This window comes from Taudactylus pleione, unplaced genomic scaffold (assembly GCF_031769625.1).
Source record: "Taudactylus pleione unplaced genomic scaffold, aTauple2 ptg000083l, whole genome shotgun sequence".
NCBI classification, from domain to species: Eukaryota; Metazoa; Chordata; class Amphibia; order Anura; family Myobatrachidae; genus Taudactylus; species Taudactylus pleione.
The window spans coordinates 11018803-11044566 of NW_028284485.1; the positions used below are offsets into that span (position 1 = coordinate 11018803).

Consider the following 25764-nt stretch of genomic DNA (forward strand, 5'->3'; position numbering starts at 1 on the left):
TGCCACTAAAGGTTGCCGTGGCTACCCAGTTCTAAGTAGCGGTCGCTGGTGGCTAAATGATATAGCGGAAGACATAAAAAATGGCAATACATAAAGCACATATTATCACCAAAGGGTCTGCATAATCATAGTAAATGAGTCCATATCAAAAATGTACAAGTAATAAATATATAAGCATGAATGCCTGGGCAGGTAAGTAAATAAAATACTATGCAGTAATGTGTGACCCAACAAATAGTGTACACAAATACAAATAAAAACTGACAAAGAGATATGCAAATAGTATTGCATGTGACCAAGAAATACTAAAGTTACAAACCGCAGGGAAAGGGAGTACACATACCCAAAGGTATAGATATAAAAAGAAGAAGGGACCTAGGTACATGGTATATTGGCCCTATACAGGTGGCCCAGAATATATATAAATGTAACCAACAAAAGGTATATGGCAATGGCAAAAATGGGACCATAATGCAAGTTTATATAGATGTGTCCACATTGACACAACTGGACACTCACTGATGAATAAAACAACCAATGGATGTTGTAGATCTCAGATGCTGCTGTGCATCATGAACACAGCGAAAATGCGTATATATGATGGCAAGATGGTGGATAGTGGGGACACAAAACGTGGGGAAAACATGGAAGACAAGGAAGATGGAAGTGTTGGCTGAAGTGCAAATAAGGATAGTGTCAAGTTACAGCACCGGGTATTCCAAGGTGGTCTCCCATCAAAGTACTAACCCGGCCTACACTGCTTAGCTTCAAAGATCAGACGGTATAAGGCATGTCCAGTGTAGAATGGCAGTAAACATGAAATAAGTAATCCTGAATGTATGCACAGCCAATGGGCCCACTGTGCCATACACAACCAAGGGAGAATGGGAAAGAAGGGAATGGGCAAAAACAAGACAAAACAAATTACAACAATGGCAGAAATGCTATCACCCTAGTATATGAGATGTAAAACAACCTTGCTGGACCACAGAGGGTAAAAAAATACCCAGTAAGTGCTGGAGAGTAAGTGAGCTCTAATAACAAGAAAGTCTTCTTCAATAATAACATGAAAAAGATAGTTGTTCATTCAGTCCAAAAGGAGAAACTGTTCATTCTATAGATCCAAAAAGTCTCGAGTTGGAGAAGCTTCTTCTCTCTGTCACCCCCTCGTTTGGATGGTGGAATATGATCAATTATCTTGTACACCAAAGTAGACAAGGAGTGTCGTAGATTCTCGAAGTGACATGCCATGGGTTGATCAACTTCCTTCCCTTCCAGGGCCTGTCTGATTGCAGTCTGATGTTGAGCCATTCGAATCCGGGCTGTACAAGTGGTTTTCCCTATGTAGACTAATCCACAAGGGCAGCGAATCATGTAGATAATATACTTGGTGGTGCAAGACAACACATGTTTAATGGGTATATGTTTCCCCGAGTGTGGATGTACAACATCTGGTCCAGTTTCCAAGTATCCACAGGTGGTGCAGCCAGTGCACCGATAGCATCCAAGTTTTTTAGTGAGAAAGTGGTCCGTATTGGCAGGCCCACAACTGACATCGTTGTGCACCAGCCAGTCTTTGAGATTCTTCCCACGTTTGTATCCAAGCATAATCTTAGAGTTTAAACAGGTTTAATGGTATGGTCTGTGTTGACAATGGGCCATAGGCGTTTAGTGGTAGAGTTGATGTACTTGCTGGCTATGTTGTGCTGATTCACAAATATCATGGTATTTGTGTTTCTGAGTGCAGAGTCAGTTGGCTGGTTACGCTCTTGATTTGAACAAATGGCACGTTCTTTTGCTCGCAGAAGATCTTTGTGTCTGTAACCTCGTTCCAAAAATGTGATGATCATGTTGTCAATTTCCACAATCACTTGTTGAAGATCGCTGGTAATTGTAACAGCTTGTAGAAACTGTGAATATGGTAGGCTTCGTTTTAGAGACAAAGGATGATGACTTTGTATGTGTAGTAAAGAGTTGCCATCTGTGGGTTTGTGATAAACCGTAGTGTTAAAGCTGGTTCCTGACCAATAGATATTGATGTCCAAAAAATTTACATGTTTAGCACTATGTTCAAAGGTAAATGTAATGTATTTATGCATGGAATTAATCTTCAACATGGTATTGACAAACTCTTCCTCGGTACCCAACCACAATACCAAAATGTGGTCTATATAACGAACAAAGAAAATCAAAAATTGATTGAAGTCTGGATTGTTCAAAAAGAGTTCCTTCTCAACAGTGAAGATGTAAATGTTAGCAAAGGATGGGGCTACATGAGACCCCATGGCATAGCCTTTCTTTTGGAGAAAAACCTTGTTGTCAAACAAAAAATAATTGTTCTTTAAAGTCTGTCTGAGAAGACAAATAAAGAAGTCAATGTTGGTCCCTGATAGTCTGTGCGTGTTTTCAAGAAAGATTCCATGTATTCACAGCCCTCTATGTGTGGAATACTGGTATACAATGAGTTAACATCTATAGTGCACATAATATGATTTGTGGGAAGATTTTGTAAGGAATGTAATTTCTCAAGCAAAGAATGTGAATCGAGCAGAAATGTAGGTTCTTGTGATATCAAAGGTTGCAAGAAGTGGTCAAGATATTTGGAGGTTTTACTATATAAACCATCCCTTGCAGAAATGATGGGATGGTCAGTAGGTGAAATAAGAGATTTGTGTATCTTGGGTAAACTGTGGAGCAGGGGGGGCACAGGTTTATCTATAGTTAAATATTGCAATGTATCGCTAGTAATGAAGCCATGCTGTAGAGCTTCAGATAAGCAGCTATCAAGTTCAACCTTAAATTTGGACACTGGATCATGAGTTAAACATGTATATGTGTCTGTATAATTGAGTTGGCAGTAAATTTCATTGACATAGTGGTCCCTATCCTGAATAACAACCGCTCCCCCGTTGTCAACTGAGTGAATGACAATGGCGGTATCCTTACTGAGAGTGGTAAGGGCAGTAAATTCTTCTTTGGACAGATTGTGATGTATAGGATTACAGCCTTTGAAATGTGTAGTGACATCATGGTCTAATATTATAATAAAGCTCTTAATGGAAGCGTTGTTAGAACAAGGTTCAAAAGTGGAGGTTTTTTTGAAAGGAGTTGGTGTAGTAAGCGGTGATACATTGGTAGAATTGCTGAAGAATTCTTTCAATTTAAGACTCCTATTGAGTCTCCATAAGTCCTTTTTCCAATGGAAACCATTGAAAGAACAAGTGGGAATGAATGACAAGCCTCTCTGTAGTAATTTGGACTCAGACATGCTGAGTGAGCCAGAGGATAAATTAACGATTAAGTTTTTTTCTGGTATGATCTTTTTCCTCTTCACTTGTTTGCCTCACCTAGTGTGGGGCCGCTTCCTTTTCGGGCCTGTGTGGATACCCCTAAAGGAGGATGTTGTGTGACTAGGTTGGTACTAGATGGAAAGTCTTGATCACTTTGTGAGGAGTTAGCCCCACTGGAGCCCTCTATGTCAAATGGTTGTCTAGGTGTTCTAAAATGGGTTCTCTGAAATCTAGGATTAAGTGTTCTACCAGTGGCCCATGAATATACCCTTTGTTCCTTATAGTATTGACTTTTGCCAATTTTTCTTTTTTATAAGAGATGAGGTCCCTTCTATAGTCCTCAATTTGTGTATTCAGTTTATCAAGCCAGCTGTCTGGATTATCCTTCGAAAGACTATTCTTAAGAGAAATTTCAAATGTTTTGATTTTATCACGGACACTGTTAAGTTCTTTACTGGATTCCTCTATCACTAATAGCATGAGATCAAGGTAACATTTGCTAAGAACGGCAACCCACCTCCTGCAGAAATCAAAACTGTTTCTGCCGATGGTGGGGACGTTCTTAATCCTAAATCCTCTGGGTATTTTTCTTTCTCTATGATAATCCGATAAAGTGACCCTGTGGAGGTGATAATCAATCTCTTTTTTCTTTAATCTTAGTAATTGGACAAAGAGTTCCTCAGTAGAGGATGCCCCTGCGGTATCAAGAAAAGTCTCTTTAAAATATCGACTTTCTGCTTCTGATTCACTGAAGCTTAGTGTGTCACCTATAAGTAATTGTATATGTAGGAAACCACTCCCATCAGATTGAGTAGTAGTGGCTCCTGTTCTGTTCTAAGACATAATAGGTAGTGAAAAATTTGAGTTGCTGAAAAAAGCTATCCAGTGTCATAGAAATATTGTAGATATGAGGGCAGTGGAAAAACAACAGAACAGCACTATATATTGGAAAAAATGTAAAAAGCAATCCAAATCCAAGCGGTTGTAAAAAGAGAAGAAAAAAATAAATATAATGTGCACCAAAGTCAGTCCATAGTTCACACAGATGAAAAAAACAAAAGAAGTGAAAAAGAACAATGTACAAAAAAAAAAATAGAGATGTTTCCTGATGGGTTAAAAAGAAGAGTAATCCAAAATGGGGTGCCTTGCAATCCACAGGGATTTATGACTATACCCCAATGGGGAAAACATAGAGATAATGCCGTCACTCTACACTAACTGAAATACTGCCCTGGGTGCCCTCAGGATGGTTAAGTAACCAGGCATATACACAAAGTAACAGCTGCACTCTCAGGACTTGAAAAAATAAGACTCACGACTCCACAAGGTCTGCGTTCAATGTTTCAGTTGATTGGACTTTTATCAAGAACAGCACAACATGAAAACAAAACATACCTTTATACCCCCAAACATCCCATAATGTGAGCGTGCATCCTGCCTTGCCACCCGCTGGGGGAATGACGTCACTCCAGTGGGACCGGCGCATACATGGTGACGCGGCCGCTAAGAACAGAGGACGCCACTAGAGGTTGCCGTGGCTACCCAGTTCTAAGTAGCAGTCGCTGGTGGGTAAATGATATAGCAGAAGACATCAAAAATGGCAATACATAAAGCACATACTATGACCAAAGGGTCTGCATAATCATAGTAAATGAGTCCATATCAAAAATGTACAAGTAATAAATATATAAGCATTAATGCCTGGGCAGGTAAGTAAATAAAATACTATGCAGTAAAGTGTGACCCAACAAATAGTGTACAAAAATACAAATAAAAACTGACAAAGAAATAGATATGCAAACAGTATTGCATGTGACCAAGAAATACTAAAGTTACAAACTGCAGGGAAAGGGAGTACACATACCCAAAGGTATAGATATAAAAAGAAGAAGGGACCTAGGCACATGGTATATTGGCCCTATACAGGTGGCCCAGAATATATATAAATGTAACCAACAAAAGGTATATGGACATGGCAAAAATGGGACCATAATGCAAGTTTATATAGATGTGTCCACATTGAACCTACTGGACACTCACTGAGGAATAAAACAACCAATGGATGATGTAGATCTCAGATGCTGCTGTACATCATGAACACAGCAAAAATGCATATATATGATGGTAAGATGGTGGATAGTGGGGACACAAAACATGGGGAAAACATGGAAGACAAGGAAGATGGAAGTGTTGGCTGAAGTGCAAATAAGGATAGTGTCAAGTTACAGCACCAGGTATTCCAAGGTGGTCTCCCATCAAAGTACTAACCCGGCCTACACTGCTTAGCTTCAAACTGACTCTGCACTCAGAAACACAAATACCATGATATTTGTGAATCAGCACAACATAGCCAGCAAGTACATCAACTCTACCACTAAATGCCTATGGCCTATTGTCAACACAGACCATACCATTAAACCTCTTTTAAACTCTAAGATTATGCTTGGATACAAACGTGGGAAGAATCTCAAAGACTGGCTGGTGCACAACGATGTCAGTTGTGGGCCTGCCAATACGGACCACTTTCTCACTAAAAAACCTGGATGTTATCGGTGCACTAGCTGCACCACCTGTGGATACTTGGAAACTGGACCAGATGTTGTACATCCACACTCGGGGAAACATATACCCATTAAACATGTGTTGTCTTGCACCACCAAGTATATTATCTACATGATTCGCTGCCCTTGTGGATTAGTCTACATAGGGAAAACCACTTGTACAGCCCGGATTCGAATGGCTCAACATCGGACTGCAATCAGACAGGCCCTGGAAGGGAAGGAAGTTGATCAACCCATGGCACGTCACTTCAAGAATCTACGACACTCCTTGTCTACTTTGGTGTACAAGATAATTGATCATATTCCACAATCCAAACAAGGGGGAGACAGAGAGAAGAAGCTTCTCCAACTCGAGACTTTTTGGATCTATAGAATGAACACAGTTTCTCCTTTTGGACTGAATGAACAACTATCTTTTTCATGTTACTATTGACGAAGACTTTCTTGTTATTAGAGCTCACTTACTCTCCAGCACTTACTGGGTATTTTTTTACCCTCTGTGGTCCAGCAAGGCTGTTTTACATCTCATATACTGGGGTAATAGCATTTCTGCCATTGTTGTAATTTGTTTTGTCTTGTTTTTGCCCTTTCCCTTCTTTCCCATTCTCCCTTGGTCATGTATGACACAGTGGGCCCATTGGCCGTGCATACATTCTGGTTTATTTATATCATGTTTACAGCCATTCTACACTGGACACGCCTTATACCGTCTGATCCTTGAAGCTAAGCAGTGTAGGCCGGGTTAGGACTTTGATGTGAGACCACCTTGGAATACCCGGTGCTGTAACTTGACACTATCCTTATTTGCACTTCAGCCAAAACTTCCATCTTCCTTGTCTTCCATGTTTTCCCCACGTTTTGTGTCCCCACTATCCACCATCTTACCATCATATATATGCATTTTCGCTGTGTTCATGATGTACAGCAGCATCTGAGATCTACAACATCCATTGGTTGTTTTATTCCTCAGTGAGTGTCCAGTTGTGTCAATGTGGACATATCTATATAAACTTGCATTATGGTCCCATTTTTGCCATGGCCATATACCTTTTGTTGGTTACATTTATATATATTCTGGGCCACCTGTATAGGGCCAATATACCATGTACCTTGGTCCCTTCTTCTTTTTATATCTATACCTTTGGGTATGTGTACTCCCTTTCCCTGCGGTTTGTTACTTTAGTATTACTTGGTCACATGCAATACTATTTGCATATCTCTTTCTTTGTCAGTTTTTATTTGTATTTTTGTACACTATTTGTTGGGTCACACTTTACTGCATAGTATTTTATTTACTTACCTGCCCAGGCATTCATGCTTATATATTTATTACTTGTACATTTTTTATATGGACTCATTTACTATGATTATGCAGACCCTTTGGTGATAGTATGTGCTTTATGTATTGCCGTTTTTGATGTCTTCCACTATATTATTTAGCCACCAGCGACCGCTACTTAGAACTGGGTTGCCACGGCAACCTCTAGTGGCGTCCTCTGTTCTTAGCGGCCGCGTCACCATGTATGCACCGGTCCCACTGGAGTGATGTCATTCACCAGGAGGGTGGCAAGGCAGGATGCACGCTCAAATTATGGGATGTTTGGGGGTATAAAGGTATGTTTTGTTTTCACGTTGTGCTGTTCTTGATAAAAGTCCAATCAACTGAAACGTTGAACGCAGACCATGTGGAGTCGTGAGTCTTATTTTTTCAAGTCCTGAGAGTGCTGCTGTTACTTTGTATATATGTATATATATATATATATATATTATGGATGTGCAGGCTCGTATAGGTTCGAGTTTGCACGTGGAGTTCGGATTTTTCCCTCCAAAAAAACGGAACAGGAATGATGATGTTCGTCCATGTAAGATGACGTTTTGCCTCTTTCTGAGTTCCATTTTTTAGGAGGGAAAAATCCGAACTCCACGTGCAAACTCGAACCTATCCGAGCCTGTCCATCCCTAATATATATATATATAAATATATATATATATATATATATATATATATTAGCAAGAGAGTGGCACTCATGGCACTTTACAGACAAGGAATGGCACAAACACAAAATGTGTCTTCAACGTTTCATTCTGTATTAAGAATTTCATCAGGAAGTATACAAAATACACAAACACATCTTACCTTATACCCTCCAAGCCAGCGTGTGTAGCGGCTTCCCCTGAACACCACAGGCAGGTGCACCAAAGTGACGTTATCGCATATCAGCGCGATGCACGTCAGTGTTTACAAATATCATAGTAACAGTCATCGTAGTTACATATACAGGAAGCAGACCATCAAATAGCGTACATGAGCTGCACAAACCATAAAAACATCACATATGGGATAGAGAGTAAAGATTAATCATATGCATCTAAGAAGAAGGTAAGACAGCAAGACATAAACCAGAGGTATATATAAATACAGATAAACATATCCCTAATACAAAGAAGCCTATGTTGTACTGTCCAACCATAATAAAAAGAGCAACATAAAATATGCAAATAAAGACATTAAGCATATAAATTCTCAGAGGCTCCTTAGTTCTTTTATAGAAACATGCCAAGGGTAATATTTAATTCAACCCCTTAGGAGATATAAAATTGAGTGAATGAATCCAGAAAGCATCACGTTTAAGCAATAACTTATCGCGATCACCTCCTCTTTTAGGTGGGGGAATATAATCAATCATGCAATATTGGAGGCTTGACAGATTGTTCCCAGCCTCAACAAAATGCTGAGCTACCGGCTGATCACTGCTGCCACTTAGTAGGGCTGATCTTGTAGAGGATTGATGTACCCCCATCCTCTCTCTAAATTTCCTAGAAGTCTTCCCAATATAGGAATAGCCACACGGGCAAATAATCTGATAAATCACAAAGGAGGATTCGCATGTAAAATTTAACCTAATGCGCAATTCTTTGCCAAAATATGGGTGAAAAAATACATCACCAGTGAGAAGGTATCTACAAGTCACATATAGACATTTGAAACAGCCCGGTTTCTTTGCAAGGAAATTGTAAGCAATCTGTGATTTACCGCACCCTGGGATGTCAGTTTTAACTAATATATCCCGGAGATTACTGGATCTAGAGTAACATGGCATCAAAGCACAATCAGTTCATTTAAGATCCTTGTCTGTCTGAATCAACTTCCAAAGTTTTTTAGACACTTTATTAATCACTGGTGAACCAGTATTATACTGAGACACCCAATGGAATTTTCACAACCAACTATCTGTTGGTGTTTTATACAATAACTCATCTGGTCAAATTGCATCACCTTGTGTTTTAAGCCTACCAGATATTCACAATCATAACCCCTGATGACAAACCATTCAATCATGGTATTGATCTGTTCCTCTGCCTTGCTGGAATCATTATTGATATGTTTAACCCTTAACATTTGGGAATAAGGGATACCAAACTTCATACTATGAGGATGACAACTTGTTGGATGTAAATATGTATTGTGATCAGTTTTCCTATGAAATACAGTGGTATCAATATTAGAATCTCTCAAGGTAATCTGCACATCCAAAAATTCAATAATGCATTGATGCATTTTAAACGTAAGTTTAACTGGACAGCTAGTGGAGTTGTGGATTCCAAAGATCTGTTCTAATTCTTCCTTAGTACCACGCCAAATCAAAAACAGATCATCTATATATCTCTTATAAAACAGAATCTTGCTAGAAATACTGATATCATTGAAAAAAAATGTATCCTCTATATCAGACATATAGGTGTTGGCATAAGTGGGTGCAACAGAAGAACCCATTGCACAACCTTTGGTTTGTAGAAAGTAACCACTATCAAAAAGAAAAAAAATGTTTTGTAATATCAATTCTAGCAACATTAAGAAAATGCCCACATGTGCAACATCAAGCATACTTTTACTTTGTAATAACCTTTTAACAGATGGTAAGCCCTCATATTGAGGAATAATAGTATACAGACTTGTTATGTCAGCTGTTACAAGCAATACATCACTCGGAATAGCAGTCAGATTTTTAAGTTCACAGAGTAGCATCATTGTGTCTGAGAGAAAGTGTGGATGTTCACGTATCAAGGAATCTAATCTAAATAAATGGCAGTTGGCTGAAATAAAGAACCCCGGGCCGAAATAATGGGCCTACCAGGAGGAGGGCAAATCCCCTTGTGGATCTTCAGCAATGTATATAATATGGGCAAGATCGGGAACTCCAGCAGCAAAATGTTGAATAGATCTTCATTGATGAGGGAAGCATCCTTAGCTAGGCATAATATTTCTTTCAGTTCTTTTTTGAAGGAGGCAGTTGGATACCCACTTAGTTTCAAATATACCCCATGTTCCATAAATTGCGGATTAATCTCGGTACAATAATCAGAAAGGTCCTGGAGTACAATCGCACCCCCTTTGTCTGCAGGGCGGATTATAAATTGATAATTTTCTTTAAGGCAGCGTAGAGCATTCCTTTCATCAACAGATAAATTAGGATAAGATGGTTTTAAATTTTTGATCTCATGAGAAACATCTTGCTCCAGAACTCTGAGAAATGTCTTAATAGAGGGATTATTAGAAAATGGTTCAAACGTAGATGGTTTTTTCAGACTAATCAGTTTAACAGGGATCTCATCCAAAGATTTAGAGGAAGGAAAGGTGCCACAGATGAGAGAAAGACAGCAACGTGGCTGTGGGGAAGCCACGGATGCAGGGTGGTGCAGCTAGGGAAAAATATTAGAGCCGTTGAGGGAACACAGACTATCACAGTTGGCAGACCACACAGCAGTAGGGATTGGGGAATATATAGCAGCATGGAGGCAAATAGGGGAAGATAGTGTACATGCTTAGACAGAGTATGATTTTTTTTTAAAAAGGGAGCTGAACGTGTATTCTATGAGATAAATGTATGTAGTGAGAAGGATGTTGGAAGCCAGTGAGATTGTTTTGCTGATCAAATGGGAAGATTGTATTCACTGAGTGGGATGTGGGAACCACATAACTGCTCAAACCTCAGTTGCATAGATTGCATGTGTGTATTCCAATGAGCACACAATTCTGTGACTTAACAGCTCCACCATTTTGTGAGTGACAGCAATCTCATTCTGTGAGAGTGCTGAATGTGCAATTAGTCACATGGTGTGATGGCATACCATATCTGTATTGCGCAAGGAACACATCCATTAAGGTGTCAGCCTTAATGATAGTAATTTCATTGCTTATTGAAGCTTATAGGTTTTGTGAATTTTCAGATCATGTCTAAGCAGCCTTAATGGGACATGTGAAACCTTAAGGTTTTTTGTCTATGGAATTCATAGCTTTTTTTAAAACATATTAACTATCAGAGTTTGGATGAGCAAACTGGGCCACCTGCAGGGGAGAAGGGCAAAAAATTGGTACACTAATGCAGGTGGAAGAGGGGACAGCACACAGGAGGTGGTTTTGAAGGTGCATAGTGCAAGATGGCTGTAGGCATGTGGGACAGCAGCATCAGCGGTGGTACAGAGCAGTGGCAGAGGTGCAGTGCAAAGGGGGCATCAATGGGCAACAGAGGGCTTACTTGCAGTGTGTATGCACCTGAGAAAAGCATTTAAAAAAAGTCACAGATGCACAAATGGAGCAGTGAGATCCATCTACGCATCTGTTAAAAATTTAATGTGTAAAAAAAAAAAAAGGCATAGCCCTGCTCCCTAGAACACAACCAGCACAGGGCTTTAGAGCCCCAGTACTGGTTGTGCTAAATATAGGGGACAAACAATGTAGGGGTCCCCCGCATTAAGCACAACCAGCACCAGGCTTTTCAGAACCAGTCCTGGTTGCCAAAATACGGGTGACAAATGATGTAGGGGTCCCACGTATATAGAGAAACCAGCACAGGATTATGAGCCGGTCCTGGTTCTGGAAATACAGGGGGGAAAATTGCGTAAGGTCCCCATGTATTTACCAGAACCAGCACCGGACTCCTTCTAGCAGGGGTGGTGCCACAGCCAGGGGAGCCCTTTCACCAGGCCCCCCAGCTGCAGCATCACCCCTGACCACTAGTCAGCCGCCCAGGCCGGGGATCCCTGGGGAGCTGGGGACCCTCCCCCTAATAAAGGGGTCCCCCTCCTTAGGGCACCCCAGGCCCAGGCTGATAGTCTGGGGCCATCCCTAGCACCCCTGGGCAGTGGGTGCTGGGTTGATGATGTAAAGTGTGGTGCATATAAAAATATAAATATTGTTTTTTGCAGTAGTACTACAGGTCCCAGCAGGCATCCCCACATACTTGTACTTGGAGAACCACAAGTACCATCAGGTGGGGCACTAAGGGCCTGATAGCACATATAGTATCCCTGCAAAAGAAATATTAAAAGAAAACAGACAGACTGTTTTTTTAAAGTATTTTATAATGCCGCATCTTCTCCTGTGGAGTGTCAGCATAGCTCTTTTACATGGCTGCCACTGCCCCAGGACTTCTACGGCATCTTCACCTGGAGTGCAGCAGCCATTAAGCTCTTTTGCGTGGCTGCCGCCCATCCAGGGCTTCCACGGCGTCTTCATGCTTCAGCTGGTCTCTCCAGCTCCCCAACCAACAACAGAATGGACGGGGCCTCATGCTGGCTGTATTTAAGCCAGCCGAGGGGGCAGGGTGGCCATCTTTGAATATCAAAAATGTCGTTGAGGCGCCATTTTTGAATAGGGCATGCTTGGTTCTCACCTCTCTCAGCCAATGAGCGATCCACACCGAGATTTATGAACTGAAATCCCGGGCGGAGCTATCATTCGGGTAGTAGTGTTCTTAGAGAACACTACTAATGTGCTCGGGTCCGGGTATCTAATTTTTTTTTTGCCAAGACCCTGGATTGTGTGAAGAAGACCTTATCCATGCATAGGAGGAGGTGAGTATGGAATTTTTATTACAGGTACTCCCCATTGGATTATCTACTGGAGAAGAAGACAGAATGGCTTCAGGGATATTAAGTGGGTATGTGAGATAGTGTGGCATGTATGTTTTAATAAAATTGTGCTTTTCTACAGTGTGTGTTGTGTGTTTTTTTAATATTGCTTTTGCTGTGGAACTAAAAGTACCAGCAAGCCCATAATGCCCCGCATGCTGATATTTGTGGTTCTCCAAGTAACAGCATGTGGGGTAGGCTTGCTGGGAACTGCAGTTCCACAGCAAAAGCCAATATTATATTTTCATATGCACTACACTTTACATAATTAACCTGGCACCCACTGCCCAGGGCTGCTGGGGATAGCCCCGGGCTATCAGCCTGGGCCTGGGGTGCCCTGATGAGGGGGACACCTTGATTTGGGGGTCACCAACTCCCCAGGGATCCCCACCCTGGGCTGACTAGCATTCAGGGTTGATGCTGTGGCTGGGGGGCCCGGCTTGCCCGGCTTCTGGCATCACTCCCCCCGCTAGAAAGAGTCCGGTGCTGGTCCTGGTAAATATAAGGGGACCTTATGCATTTTTCCCCCTGTATTTCCAGAACCAGGACCAGCTCACAGCTCTGTTCTGGTTGCGCTAAATACGGGGGACCCCTACGTCATTTATCCCCCATATTTTGGCAACCCAGACAGGTTCTGAAAAGCCTGGTGCTGGTTGTGCTTAATATGGGGGACCCCTACGTCATTTGTCTCCTGTATTAAGCACAACCAGTACTGGGGCTCCAAAGCATTTTCTTAATGTTGCTAGAATTGATATTACAAAACATTTTTTTTCTTTTTGATAGTGGTTACTTTCTACAAACCAAAGGTTGTGCAATGGGTTCTTCTGTTGCACCCACTTATGCCAACACCTATATGTCTGATATAGAGGATACATTTTTTTTCAATGATATCAGTATTTCTAGCAAGATTCTGTTTTATAAGAGATATATAGATGATCTGTTTTTGATTTGGCGTGGTACTAAGGAAGAATTAGAACAGATCTTTGGAATCCACAACTCCACTAGCTGTCCAGTTAAACTTACGTTTAAAATGCATCAATGCATTATTGAATTTTTGGATGTGCAGATTACCTTGAGAGATTCTAATATTGATACCACTGTATTTCATAGGAAAACTGATCACAATACATATTTACATCCAACAAGTTGTCATCCTCATAGTATGAAGTTTGGTATCCCTTATTCCCAAATGTTAAGGGTTAAACATATCAATAATGATTCCAGCAAGGCAGAGGAACAGATCAATACCATGATTGAACGGTGCTGGTTGTTTTTTGGGGGGCGGGGACAATCCTTTTTTTTTGTTAAACACAGAAGCAGGTTTCATGGATCTACCAGATCCGAGCATGCATTCTGTGTGCTGCTACCTCCCCTGGGTCCTAGCACCTGCCCAAACACCATCTGCTGCCCGCACCACTTCCGCTAAAGCCCGCTACTGTCCCCAGGTTCTGGCCAAAGCTAAAGCTCACTACCCCCAGCGCCTTTCCACTGGCTCCTGCTGCAGCTAATGCCAGCTTCTTTCCCCCGAGCCCACCACCTTTAAAGCCTGCAAATGACGACCATCTTTGTGCACCCAAGTGAAGTCACAGTTATTACAGCTGCTGGAGGGTCCTACTGCGGCTGCGCAACAAGTTGAAAAGTCATATCTCTACAATGGCACATTCTTCAGGTAATAGTTTAAGAACTGTAACTTTCTAATTTACCTGAGTCCCAAAAGCACGTACCCTGGCACAATTGCTACCTAATGAAACAAACCCCAAGATTAAATTCCACCCTTACCCTGAGTTTTACCCCCATAGACTACAGCAGAAAAGTGTTCCTAATTGAGAATGTTAGAAAAAAGTTTTGAGGTGGAGCCCCTTGAACACACAGCCCCTCCCCCCCTCCGGCATTCTTTATGGAATAATCTGTAATTTTAGATGCAGCCTTAATATAAGGGCACATATGTGCCCTTATAATATATATATATATATATATATATATATATATGTAACCAGGGTGCTGGCACTCACAAAGTCTGTGAAATATATGGCACCGGTGCCCTCCACATGCCTGGCTCACTGGCATCAGTAAACCATGTAGACAATAGTGGGGGAAGCGGCACTTGTAGCGGCTTGCAAAGAAGGACACTTCAATCTCTATTGCATCAATGTTTAAGGAATTTAATGAAATGTTGATGCAATAGAGATTGTAGTGTCCTTCTTTGCAAACCGCTACGAGTGCCGCCGCCACCCCCGCTATTGTCTATATAAGGGGTGTTTTGGTTTTGGATCTGGATCTTTCTTCGTGTTTTGGATCTGGATTGGTTTTGCCAAAACCACCCTTCCGTGTTTTGGGTTATGGGTTTTGTGTTTGGATCTGTAATTTTTTGGAAAAAAGCATAAAAACAGCTAAAATCACAGAGTTTTTTTTAATTCCTATGCTACTATTAACCTCAATAACATTCATTTCCACTCATTTCCAGTCAATTCTGAACACCTCACAATATTGTTTTTAGGCAAAAAGGTTTCACTGAGGTAGCTGGATGACTATGCTAAGCGACACAAGTGGGTGGTACAAACACATGGCCTATCTAGGAGTGGCACTGCAGTGGCAGACAGGATGGCAGTTTGAAAAATTAGGCCCCCACAGAGATGCAAGATGGAATTTCCAATGGGCCCTCCCACCCACCCTTATGTTGAATAAACAGGACATGCACACTTTAACAAACCAATCATTTCAGCACCAGGGTCTGCCACACAACTGTAGCTGAAATGATTGGTTTGTTTGGTCCCCCACAAAACAAGCTAGCAATTAATTTGTCCCTGCACAATTTTTCTCTACAGAGGCAAGGTGTCATCCTCATCCTTTGTTGATGCACGTGCGGCTAACGCACACACAAACACAGCAAAATAAACACTTTTTAAATGTTTTACTTTTTTGGGGCACTTCGGGGGTTACACCACCCTTCAACAGACCAGCCGGCCCTTGATTTATGACACAGGCACACGCTTGGTGCTGCTATTTTGTTGATGCACGTGTGGCTAACGTGCACACAAACACAGAAAAAGAAACACTTTTTAAATTAATTAATTTTTTGGGCACTTTGGAGGTTACACTGCACTTCAACAGACCAGCTGGCCCTTGACTTATGACACAGGTGCAAGCTTGGTGCTGCTACTTTGTTGATGCACGTGCGGCTAACGCGCACATAAACACAGAATACATTTTTTTTTGTTTTTGCACTTGGGGGGAGCACTCCTGATGGACAGAGAACCCTCTGGACAACACTACAGCACCCCTTTAGGAATACAGTGACACAGGAGCCACTGAAGCCCCCCTCTTCTGTCTGCACACAGCTCCTATGGGCAACACAGCCTTTATGGGACAACAGCACTGCACAACGCAGCCCAGCCAGCCCCTATGGAGTTTGGGCACAGCCCCTATGGACAACAGCAGCACCAGCACAGCAACCCCCATCCTCCCTCTTCACTGTCCACACATATATATATATATATATATATATATATATATAGGGAATGGCAGCACTCCATTGAAACACAAACATCTAAAGCTGGGTCCTCACTAGAGTTTACTTCAATGTTTCAGTCTTGGTCAGACTATCGAAAGTCTGACCTAGCTTTTAATGTTTGTGTTTCTTTGGAGTGCTGCCGTTCCCTAATAGCTTACTATATATATGAAATATATATAGTAAGCAATTACATATATATGATATTTATATTGTGGCAATATCACGCTAGGTGTTTATAGTGAGCAATGGATTCTGTGTCTGGGTGAAAGGATACACCCACACAGGGTAGCAAAAGGAAATGTGACCACACCTAGAGGATGCCTTGTGTACAGAGCTCAGGTGAGGCTAATGAGACAGAACAGTTAGGCTGATGGAGGAGAAAGTCCAAGTGGGACTGTAGCAGCCACAGAGTCCAATGTGTCTGGAGGCCAGTGGGGGCCAGGAGCCCAGTGTCCAGATCTGCGATCATGCAGGGAGCCCCACCAATCTCTGACTGTGTTTAAGTTGTGGCAGCCAAACCACTCCAGAGGCCAGTGTCCAGAACTGCAAGCCAGGCAGGGAGCACCATAAGAGATTTTGTGTAAAGGCCAGAAGACCATGTTCATACCTGTGATAGACAGGTCTGAGACTTTTGAGAGACTGCATTACATTTGCAGACTAGCTGCTCATTATAATCAGTGTTCAAGAAGTGAGGTAGTGTCCTGAATGTGGGGGCTATCATTAGTGAACTGCCTCTTCCAAGGATACAGTATGTTGATATTCCCATAAACAAATAAAACACTTCATACTGTAGTTTTATAGAGTTTTAATCAATTAACAGAAAACAACAGTATCAACCAAAATAACTTACAAATAAATGTATAAAATCCCAAAATATCTGAAGTACATTTTACTGGATAGAATGAATAATCAAGTGTGTATCAGAATGTAGCCAGGGGCCCCATCACTGCTTGAACAGAAATCCCTCTCTGGATCAGAGAGCCTACAGTCTACAGTGTGTCTGAACCATGCACCCTCTCACTGAGGCATTTTGATCCCAATTGGATCTTCGTCAAGGTTTGAGCGGGGTGTGCCTCTTCCATTTTTATATCTTGACCAATGAATCAGGCATAGTGTTGGCGTGTTTACCCATGGATTAAAAATAACCTAATAACTTTCTAATGTCCATTTGCTATTATAAAAATTAAGCACTATACATAATTTAAGAACAACTTATGCACAGTCTGTAGGGGTCCTTTATTCTTCCCTTAAAAATTTTGGAGCTCAAATTGCATCCTTGTATACTGTACATTAAACTTGAAGTAGGCATGTCAGGGGCTGGGAAAGATCTGAGTGTTTCTGATGTGGTCCAAATGTACTCTCCGGTACACTATTATTGGTGATAAAAGTCCTGCAGTGTGTTTTGAAATTCCCTGACATTTGGTATCAAAATGCATTGGTGAGATGGTGCATGAATTAAACACACCAGCATCTGTAGACTCTCAGATAAACAGTGTGATTTCTAATTAAGCAGTGAAGGCACCCTGGCTGCTTCCAACCTGCTGCTAATACATGCTTGATTATTCATCCTAGCTGGTAGTAATGTACTTCAGATATTTTGGAATTGTATACATTTATTTGTACAGTAAGTTTATTTCATGACCTGTGTTATATGTTCTCTTGATTAAAAATGGATTATGCTACATAGTGTTTTTTGGATAAAAGATATTTTTGCAAGAGGCTGTTCCATAAAGATAGTCACTGACCAGAGAAGGAAATACGCATATTTAAGCGGTATTGCTGGAAATGATAGGGTGTTAGATTTCTTACAACTGCAGCACTTTACCAGGAATGAATGCCAACAGGAGAGTTTGAAACAACATGATACACCATTTGTGGTTTTATATTTGTTTACCATTTCATATACAGTTTGATGTCCAAATACAACAAGAGAGTCACCACCACTGTGATTATGAAGTTTGCCTACTACAAATAAGGGATGTTTTATTTAATTAAAGCCTCAATGCTGTTTTTCCCTAAACTTGTACTCCATCTATTATAAATAAGTCATACAACACATGCTTTGTTGTTTTTTAGTATAAATGGAGAAAATCTTGGGAGCGTATTTTATACTTGGTACAATGATGCTCAAAATCCGTTATACATATTACATTGCATTAGCATGACCAAGTAGTAAGGATAAAAAAACCCATCACAGGCTGTTCACAACTAAGAAAAAAGGAGTATTTGATCAAGAATATTTCTGTTAGGGTTTATTGAATATCTGGTCACTTGGGCGTCTATCATGCCATGCACTTCTAAACTACTGCAGTTTTGGGGGATGATGTATGTTTGTATGTTTGTCAGAAAGACATATGTTTCATCTATATTCTTTCAGCTACAATTAGTAAAATGATAAGTGACCTCTGATATTCAAAGGAACAAAGCCATGTCTTGAAGACAGAGTAAAAGATCTAAAAAATATCTGATAATTAAAGAAATCCCAAAAAGATTTGTTGACATAACAATACAAATTGAAACTAATAATACATTAAATTAAAATAATGCAAGCTCCAATTGTATCAAAATGCCTCTTAATAAATGTAATATAATATTTGTAAAACTTGCCCTCAACCAAATAAATAAATAAAATAGTTAAAAAATCAGGTACAAATTAACATTGATATTGAATGATTATTTGCTAAGGAATTTATTTACACAGCACAGTCATGTATTTTGAATAACACTCTGACATTGTATAGAAAGCAAATAAACAAGATCACACAAAGGTATAATGGGTAGAATTACAAAATTGGCTAAAAATGTAAAGGAAGAGGTGTTGCCCATAGCAACCAATCAGATTATGTCTATCATTTTCCAGAATGCAATAGAGAACTGACAACTACTGTATAATCAAACTGGTTGCTATGAGAACACCTCCACTTTCCTTTTTAGAAGTTTTTGTAAATTTAGCTCTTTGAATTTAGCTCTTTGAATTCATGGTCTATGGAGGTCAATGGATTTCACATCTGATTATAGTGTGTATTTGTCTAGAAAAGTACACAGTATATCGATTTTGTGTGGCATATCAGTAAGGCATGTTTAAAATTGCATTGCTCATATGTTTTCCATTTATTAATCCTAATTTTTGAGACATTCAAATGACAGGACATTATTAAACAGTGTAGAAAAATGTCAAGTTATTTATGGTACATGTACTCTGATTAATAGCACATGTTGTATCTCATGTGAAATATGTTGATTAACAAACACATTTGAAAAATTATACAGTATAAAAACACCATAGTACCTACCTTGCCTACATATTGATAATCTAATCCAGTATACTCTTCTAACAAAAAGAATTGATTCCACATCCAACCACGTTTATGTCGATTTAGTAGTTTGCCATCATTCACTGAAAAATGTCGCAATATTTCTTGAGGTTGTTCATCAGAGGGTCTCTTAAAGAAGAGCTCGGTATGACAAGGGTTTGGTTTACAAATCCAAAGCAGAAGAATTAGTAATGAACAAGATACCATAGTTTCAGTTTTCCAACACAGATTAAATAAAATAATGAAGTAAATTTGAACTTTAATTGTTGTAGCTTCTCATTAGTTGGGATTTCTCTCTAATAGTGCCTTTATCATTTGTTGTCCCATGTTGTTACATCTGAAAAACAAAATATATTTAGAAATGTTAAATAATATGCATTGAAACATGATAAACATTATTTCAAAACGTGTTCACATTTTATTAGAGACGGGAGCTTGTAATAGTCAAGACTAATTTTTTTAATTCTTTGTCAATCCTATTTTTTTTTCTATTTGAGGATGTGTTGCTGAAATAAATTTGTAAAAGAAGTTGAACTATAAGCAGTGAGATATATAAAGTAGAGGTGAGTGGTTTGATTTTGCTGAAAACCGAATACACTCAAACTTTTGGGTTCTGAGTTGATCTGAGTCCCAACTTGGGTCTTCTCGTAAGTTCAGAACTTGGATCTAAAATCTGGTTCTCGACTATTGTGAATTGCATTTAAGTCCCTCCCTTGTGATTTCAGGTCCTGTGAGGTGGACTAAATTGACTGTAAATGACTTGAAATGAATGTTATTGATGTTAATAATATTATATAAACAAAAACAGGCACAAGTTACATGAATAAGAAATTATTCTAAAAACACATGAAGGTATTAGATTTCTCAATAAGGGTCTGATTCACAGAAGGTTAGTAATGCAGCTGTATTTGCAGTCTCTCTCGCAATAGCATATGCAGGAATATGCAAATGCTAATCTTAGCTTTCCCTTGTTCTCAATGGTGTGATGATGTCTACGAGCATTGAGACTCCCACTTTCTGTGGTCTGTACATTTGTGGTAGAGATTGAAAACATTCCAATATTGACTCAACATCGGTCACACCATCGACATTTGTGGCAGCCTAGGGTCTACTCTAGCTACACACTTCAAATCCAACAAAAGATGCACTGAAGCTATGGATTTTGCAATTTAGGACACTCTCACAACGCACCCATAAAATGGCCCATTTTTGTTATCACTTTAGGTCACATCCCAGTCTCCCTCCTGAAACGCCCAGAGATCACAAACCCCATCTCATACTCAATACATACTTGGTTTATATTACAAGTTTAAATATATTAATTGCTGCTAACTCATGATTTCTACTCTACAGTATGTGTTGAAACAATATGTGTATTTATAATGTTTTTTCTGTAAATGATTGACTTTGAAATTCTGTTTTATGATGATACAACACTCTACTTATGCACCGTAGCAGCCTACTCAACTCAATTTCATAGTAAATGTTGCTGCTGATAGCCCAATAGTCATGAAGATCATGCAGGAGATGTGCTTGTTTCTGCATTTTTAGTGTTTATCTTCCCTTTTCAGTGGTCACAGGCAAATGCAGGAAGGGGGGGTGTTCTGGTTGCCTGGAAACCCCCCTCCCCAGCCCACACCATGTCCACAATAGAAATAGTAATATAGTAGAATATTACTAATGCTGCATGTTCTTCTAGGTATCGCTACTTAAATTATTAACACCACCCTTGGATCTTTTAACATGTGTCAGCCAGTAATAACTACACCTGTGCATCAACTAGGAGATCTAGAAAACATGAACTGTTAGGGGTGAACTGCTATAGACCATCTATAGGGTTATTATTAATACCATATAATAATACACTATCCAGTGCATAATGTGACCAATATGTACATATATGTCCAGAGAATTGCTAGGTTCTTCTGCTGTTCCCCCAGACTCCCGGACTTACTCTAATACTCTGGAATGTAGCCCACATCTGAAACAAAAACATTCAGCCCAGACAGGATGGTCCTACTGCTGCATTTAATGGCTTAGTGTGATCATTGATCCTGTTTATGCTGGAATTATGACACTCAAAACACTTTGCATGACGCGTATTAAAGCTGGATAAGTGCTAGTTATGCCCTCTTCAAGGACTGGCCAGACTCATAAAATCAAGCATTTGGAAAGCCTCCTTTAGAAATCATGTATTTGCCACTGTTGCTCTGACAGTATAGAAGTATCTCACCTATTCCAGATATACTGGGGCATTTCTCTAACAGCCTTGTGTTAGGGGAGTTCTAGCATACTGCTGGGAAAAGTGGAGAGGTTGGAAAAATAGCAGAGCTCAGGTGCATCTCATTATAGAGTGATTATATGATCGGTGTCTGCTAACGCATAAAAGGAATGTAGGTGTGATTTTATTATTATTCATGACATAGACAATGGTGGGGAATGAGGATGTTGATATTAACATAAAAATAAATTATAAAAAAATGTAGTCTATAAATGTATGCCTTTAATGTAGTATTGTGTTTATTTTCCAGTCCAAACCTCTTTCTACCATACATATTTATTTGTAATCGTGCCTTTCATGTGTATGCCTGGAACCTGTGATCTTTATCTATAAGTGCCTTAGAGTCACCCACTATCATTTAATAGCTTTACAATAGAAGTTCCTATTCTGTAGAATATGGGAATATTACAATTTACAGAAAACTATATAAAATATATATTGAAGAATTCACTAGAGCATATATAAAATATCTACTGTGTATTTCATTTAATTTTACTGAAACTTGAATAAATGATAGCTCAGTGTAGTATCCATTTTTAAATATAAAATATTGATTACATGCACAATGAGCCAACCTAGTCTACCAATCAGGGGATACTCAGTGCTTCAATCTGCATGCACAAATACACCCACCATCCTGTGCAAGTCTTCAGTGATTTAAGAGAATGAATATTCATCAGTGTTAATCAAACAAATAATAATAAACAAGGGCTTTAGAGAGTACCATTGATATGCATTGCATTTATGCATCACTTGACAAACTGCCTGAGTTCAAGGAACATTTAAAAATATGTTAAATGAACAATAACATTGGCTACATCTACTTGTCTCCTTATTCTCCAATCCATTTGTCTAGCACATATCTAAATATTCCACTTGTTTTCCAAAATGAAATAATAATTTTAAGCTATTGTAATTTATTGGTAAAGTAAAACATATATATTAGCTTAATAATTAAAATGAATGTAAATTATTTCTCTTGCTGGTATACTATTTACAGATAGATAAAAAGAAAATGAGTTCTTCATAAATGTGTTACAGTAGTCCACCCAAAGTAATCTATTATTTTTTTTATGTTTCCTCCTCAGTCACCCACGCATGCAGGGGGGTTTCCGAGTACCTAGAAAACCGCCATGCCCGCTGGCCCGGCGAGCAGCTGAACAATATAACTTTTAAAGAGACACTGCCTTGGTGGGCTGTAGGGGGAGCTGCAGCGTGCAAGCCACTACCAGTCAGTTCCTATAGCGGCACCGTGACCTGTAATGTGAGTGGATGAGAGCGCTCTCTGCTGGGACACTGTGTCCAGTACTGCCAGTGACGACGATTCCTGGAGCCGCACGATAATAATTAATAAATGATGGCAGATGACTACTGCATGTATTTGCAGGGGGGGGGGTAGTATTTAATAAATGATGGTAGATGACTGCTGCATGTATTTGCAGGGGGGGAGGATAGTATTTAATAAATAAGCCAGAAGACTGCTGCATTTGCCTTTGGGAAGGGGAGGATAATATTTAGTAAATGATGCCAGAGGGCTGCTGTATTCGTGTATTTGCGGGGGGGGATAATATTTAATAAATGATGCCAGAGGACTGCTGTATTTGCAGGGGAGGAGGATAATATTTAAATAATGATGCTCAATCGTTCAAATCTTTGATATGTTGGGCATGCATCGGCCAACGATGTGCGTTCCTGGATGTCAGATAACGATATCTGACATCGACTGTGTTTGCAGTAAGATTTGGACGATTTCATTAATTTTAATACTGTCAGAATTCATTCAATCGTTCATTGTTATCGTTCAACGAAATCGATGATCTGACAAATCTGACTCTGTGTATGCACTATTATTCTGGTTAGACTTTTTTACCATTGCTTCTGTAACCATTTATTTGGAAACCCTGTTTGCAACTGTCAGTGACCTAATTTATACCTAAATGTAAATGATTGAATATTTCTGTAATTCAAGATGCAGTCTATCTAATCATCCAATTAGCAGATGGACTGAAATCAATTGTATTGGTGTGTCTAGCACTGACATGGGCTGTCACTAGTCCAGCGGCATCACAAGGAGTGTGCGAGGTGTATGGGCTGCACCCAGGTGTCACCCACTGACGCCTCCTCAGTGAGAGGAGCTGGGTGCTGCACTGTAGCATTATGTGCAGCACTTGGCTTCTGACATAGTGAGGGAGCCTTCACTGCACAGGGGGTTACCGGGGGTAGTTTGCACCTCCCGGGCACCCCCATAGTGATTACAATGGGGGATTTGGTCATGAAGCTACGGAAGCCACAATCCCTGCCCACATGGCCATGTTCCTTTTTACCGGTGTGCGGCTTCACCGCATGCACTACAGCCATCCCCACACTGGGTGTCTCAGCAGGGAGGGATGTCACTGCACTAGTCAGCAATATTAAAATTTGTGTGTACGTAAATACTGATGTCATTCAGTACCCAGATGTTCTACAGACTGCTAGGGACAGGAAATGGCAGCTCTATTTCTCCCTATTTCAAGAACCAGCAGCATTCTGGAAATAAGATATAATAGTGTCAAATTTAAATATTCCTTCTGGAATTTATTACTCTGTGCCTTTCTTTTATACCCAATTTAAATTTACTAAAGTGAGAGCTTTTAGAAGTGGAGGTGTTGCCCATAGCAACCAATCAGATTCTACTTAACATTTAACTAGCACCTTGTAGAAGATAATATCTATAATCTGATTGGTTGCTATAGGCAACATCTCCATTTCTAAAAACTCTCACTTTAGTAAATTTACCCCCAAATCTCAAATTATGCTTTGTGCACAAGTCTGACTCTAAACTGGTAGGTTTCATTTCATATTCCTTGAAGTGTATCATGGACACATTTTTTGACAATTGTTTTGCAATTTTATGAATTGGTTCTTGATACTATATTCAATTTATCACTAAGCAACCTAATGTCAGATTCACCTGATTTCAGCATAACACCTATAGTAAAGTGTTAATTTGGTGAAGAACAGAGGTCATGTAATGTTATAGGAAGCAGCAGGTTGAACTATGTGTCTTAAAATATTTAAACCTGCGACAGGTGGCAATGAAATGTATTTAAAACAATCTTGTAGCTACATAAAGTCACAGTTTGAAAAACTGATTGCTATTTTGTAGTAGAATTAATTTTTTATTGTTTATATATATATTTTTTAGAATAATGATGTTATATTGAATCCTAACTATATTTACTTTCTTAGTTATATAATTTTCCACATTTCTTAAATTTTTATCATCCCTTTTGTAATATATTAAATTATTCTTTATTTATTCTATGTAATCTCTAGCATACTTTCATAAGAATCTCCTTCCAAATAATTCTCCACGCTTATCACTCTACCTAAACCAGAGATGTGTGGTTCAGTTTTTTCCGAAAAACAAACACACCTGAATTTTGGGGGTCCGAGTTGAACTGAGTCTTGGCTCGGATCATTTTTGGAGTTTCAACTAGAACCCAGTCCCAGCTTGGGATTGCTGTAAATTTGTAACTCGGATTTAAAAATCGAATCTCAGGTTTTGGATTGCATGTAAACAGGTCTAAATTACACAGGCTTACCATACTATCCATTTAAACCGGGAAACTCATGAATTACATGGGTTCTGTGGCTGGCTGATTTCAAGCCTGCATTTCACCTGGTTTTAATCAACCACAGAACCTGTGTAGTTCATGAGTGCCCCAGTTTAAAGTTATAGTATGATAAGCCTAGAATTACATAACTTTAGTTGTTTTTATCAATTTTAAAGTAATCCAAAAACAAAATGGAATCCAAACCAAATTACAAAACCAAAACCATAACATTTGAAGGTGGTTTTGCCAAAACCAAAACACAGGGGTCTTCACACATATCTACCATAAACCCCGTTTTC

At 39.7% G+C, this 25764-nt stretch overlaps 1 protein-coding gene across 1 annotated transcript in view; it reads right to left on the bottom strand.

Annotated features, from left to right (window-relative positions):
* Nucleotides 1-25764, bottom strand: part of LOC148532140 (cadherin-10-like) — a 497062-nt gene that overhangs the window by 315528 nt on the left and 155770 nt on the right. The window contains exon 2 of the mRNA XM_088468269.1: nucleotides 19568-19925. Within this exon, the coding sequence (XP_088324395.1) occupies nucleotides 19568-19795 (228 nt within the window). The 5' untranslated portion in view covers nucleotides 19796-19925. The remainder of the gene's footprint in view (nucleotides 1-19567; nucleotides 19926-25764) is intronic.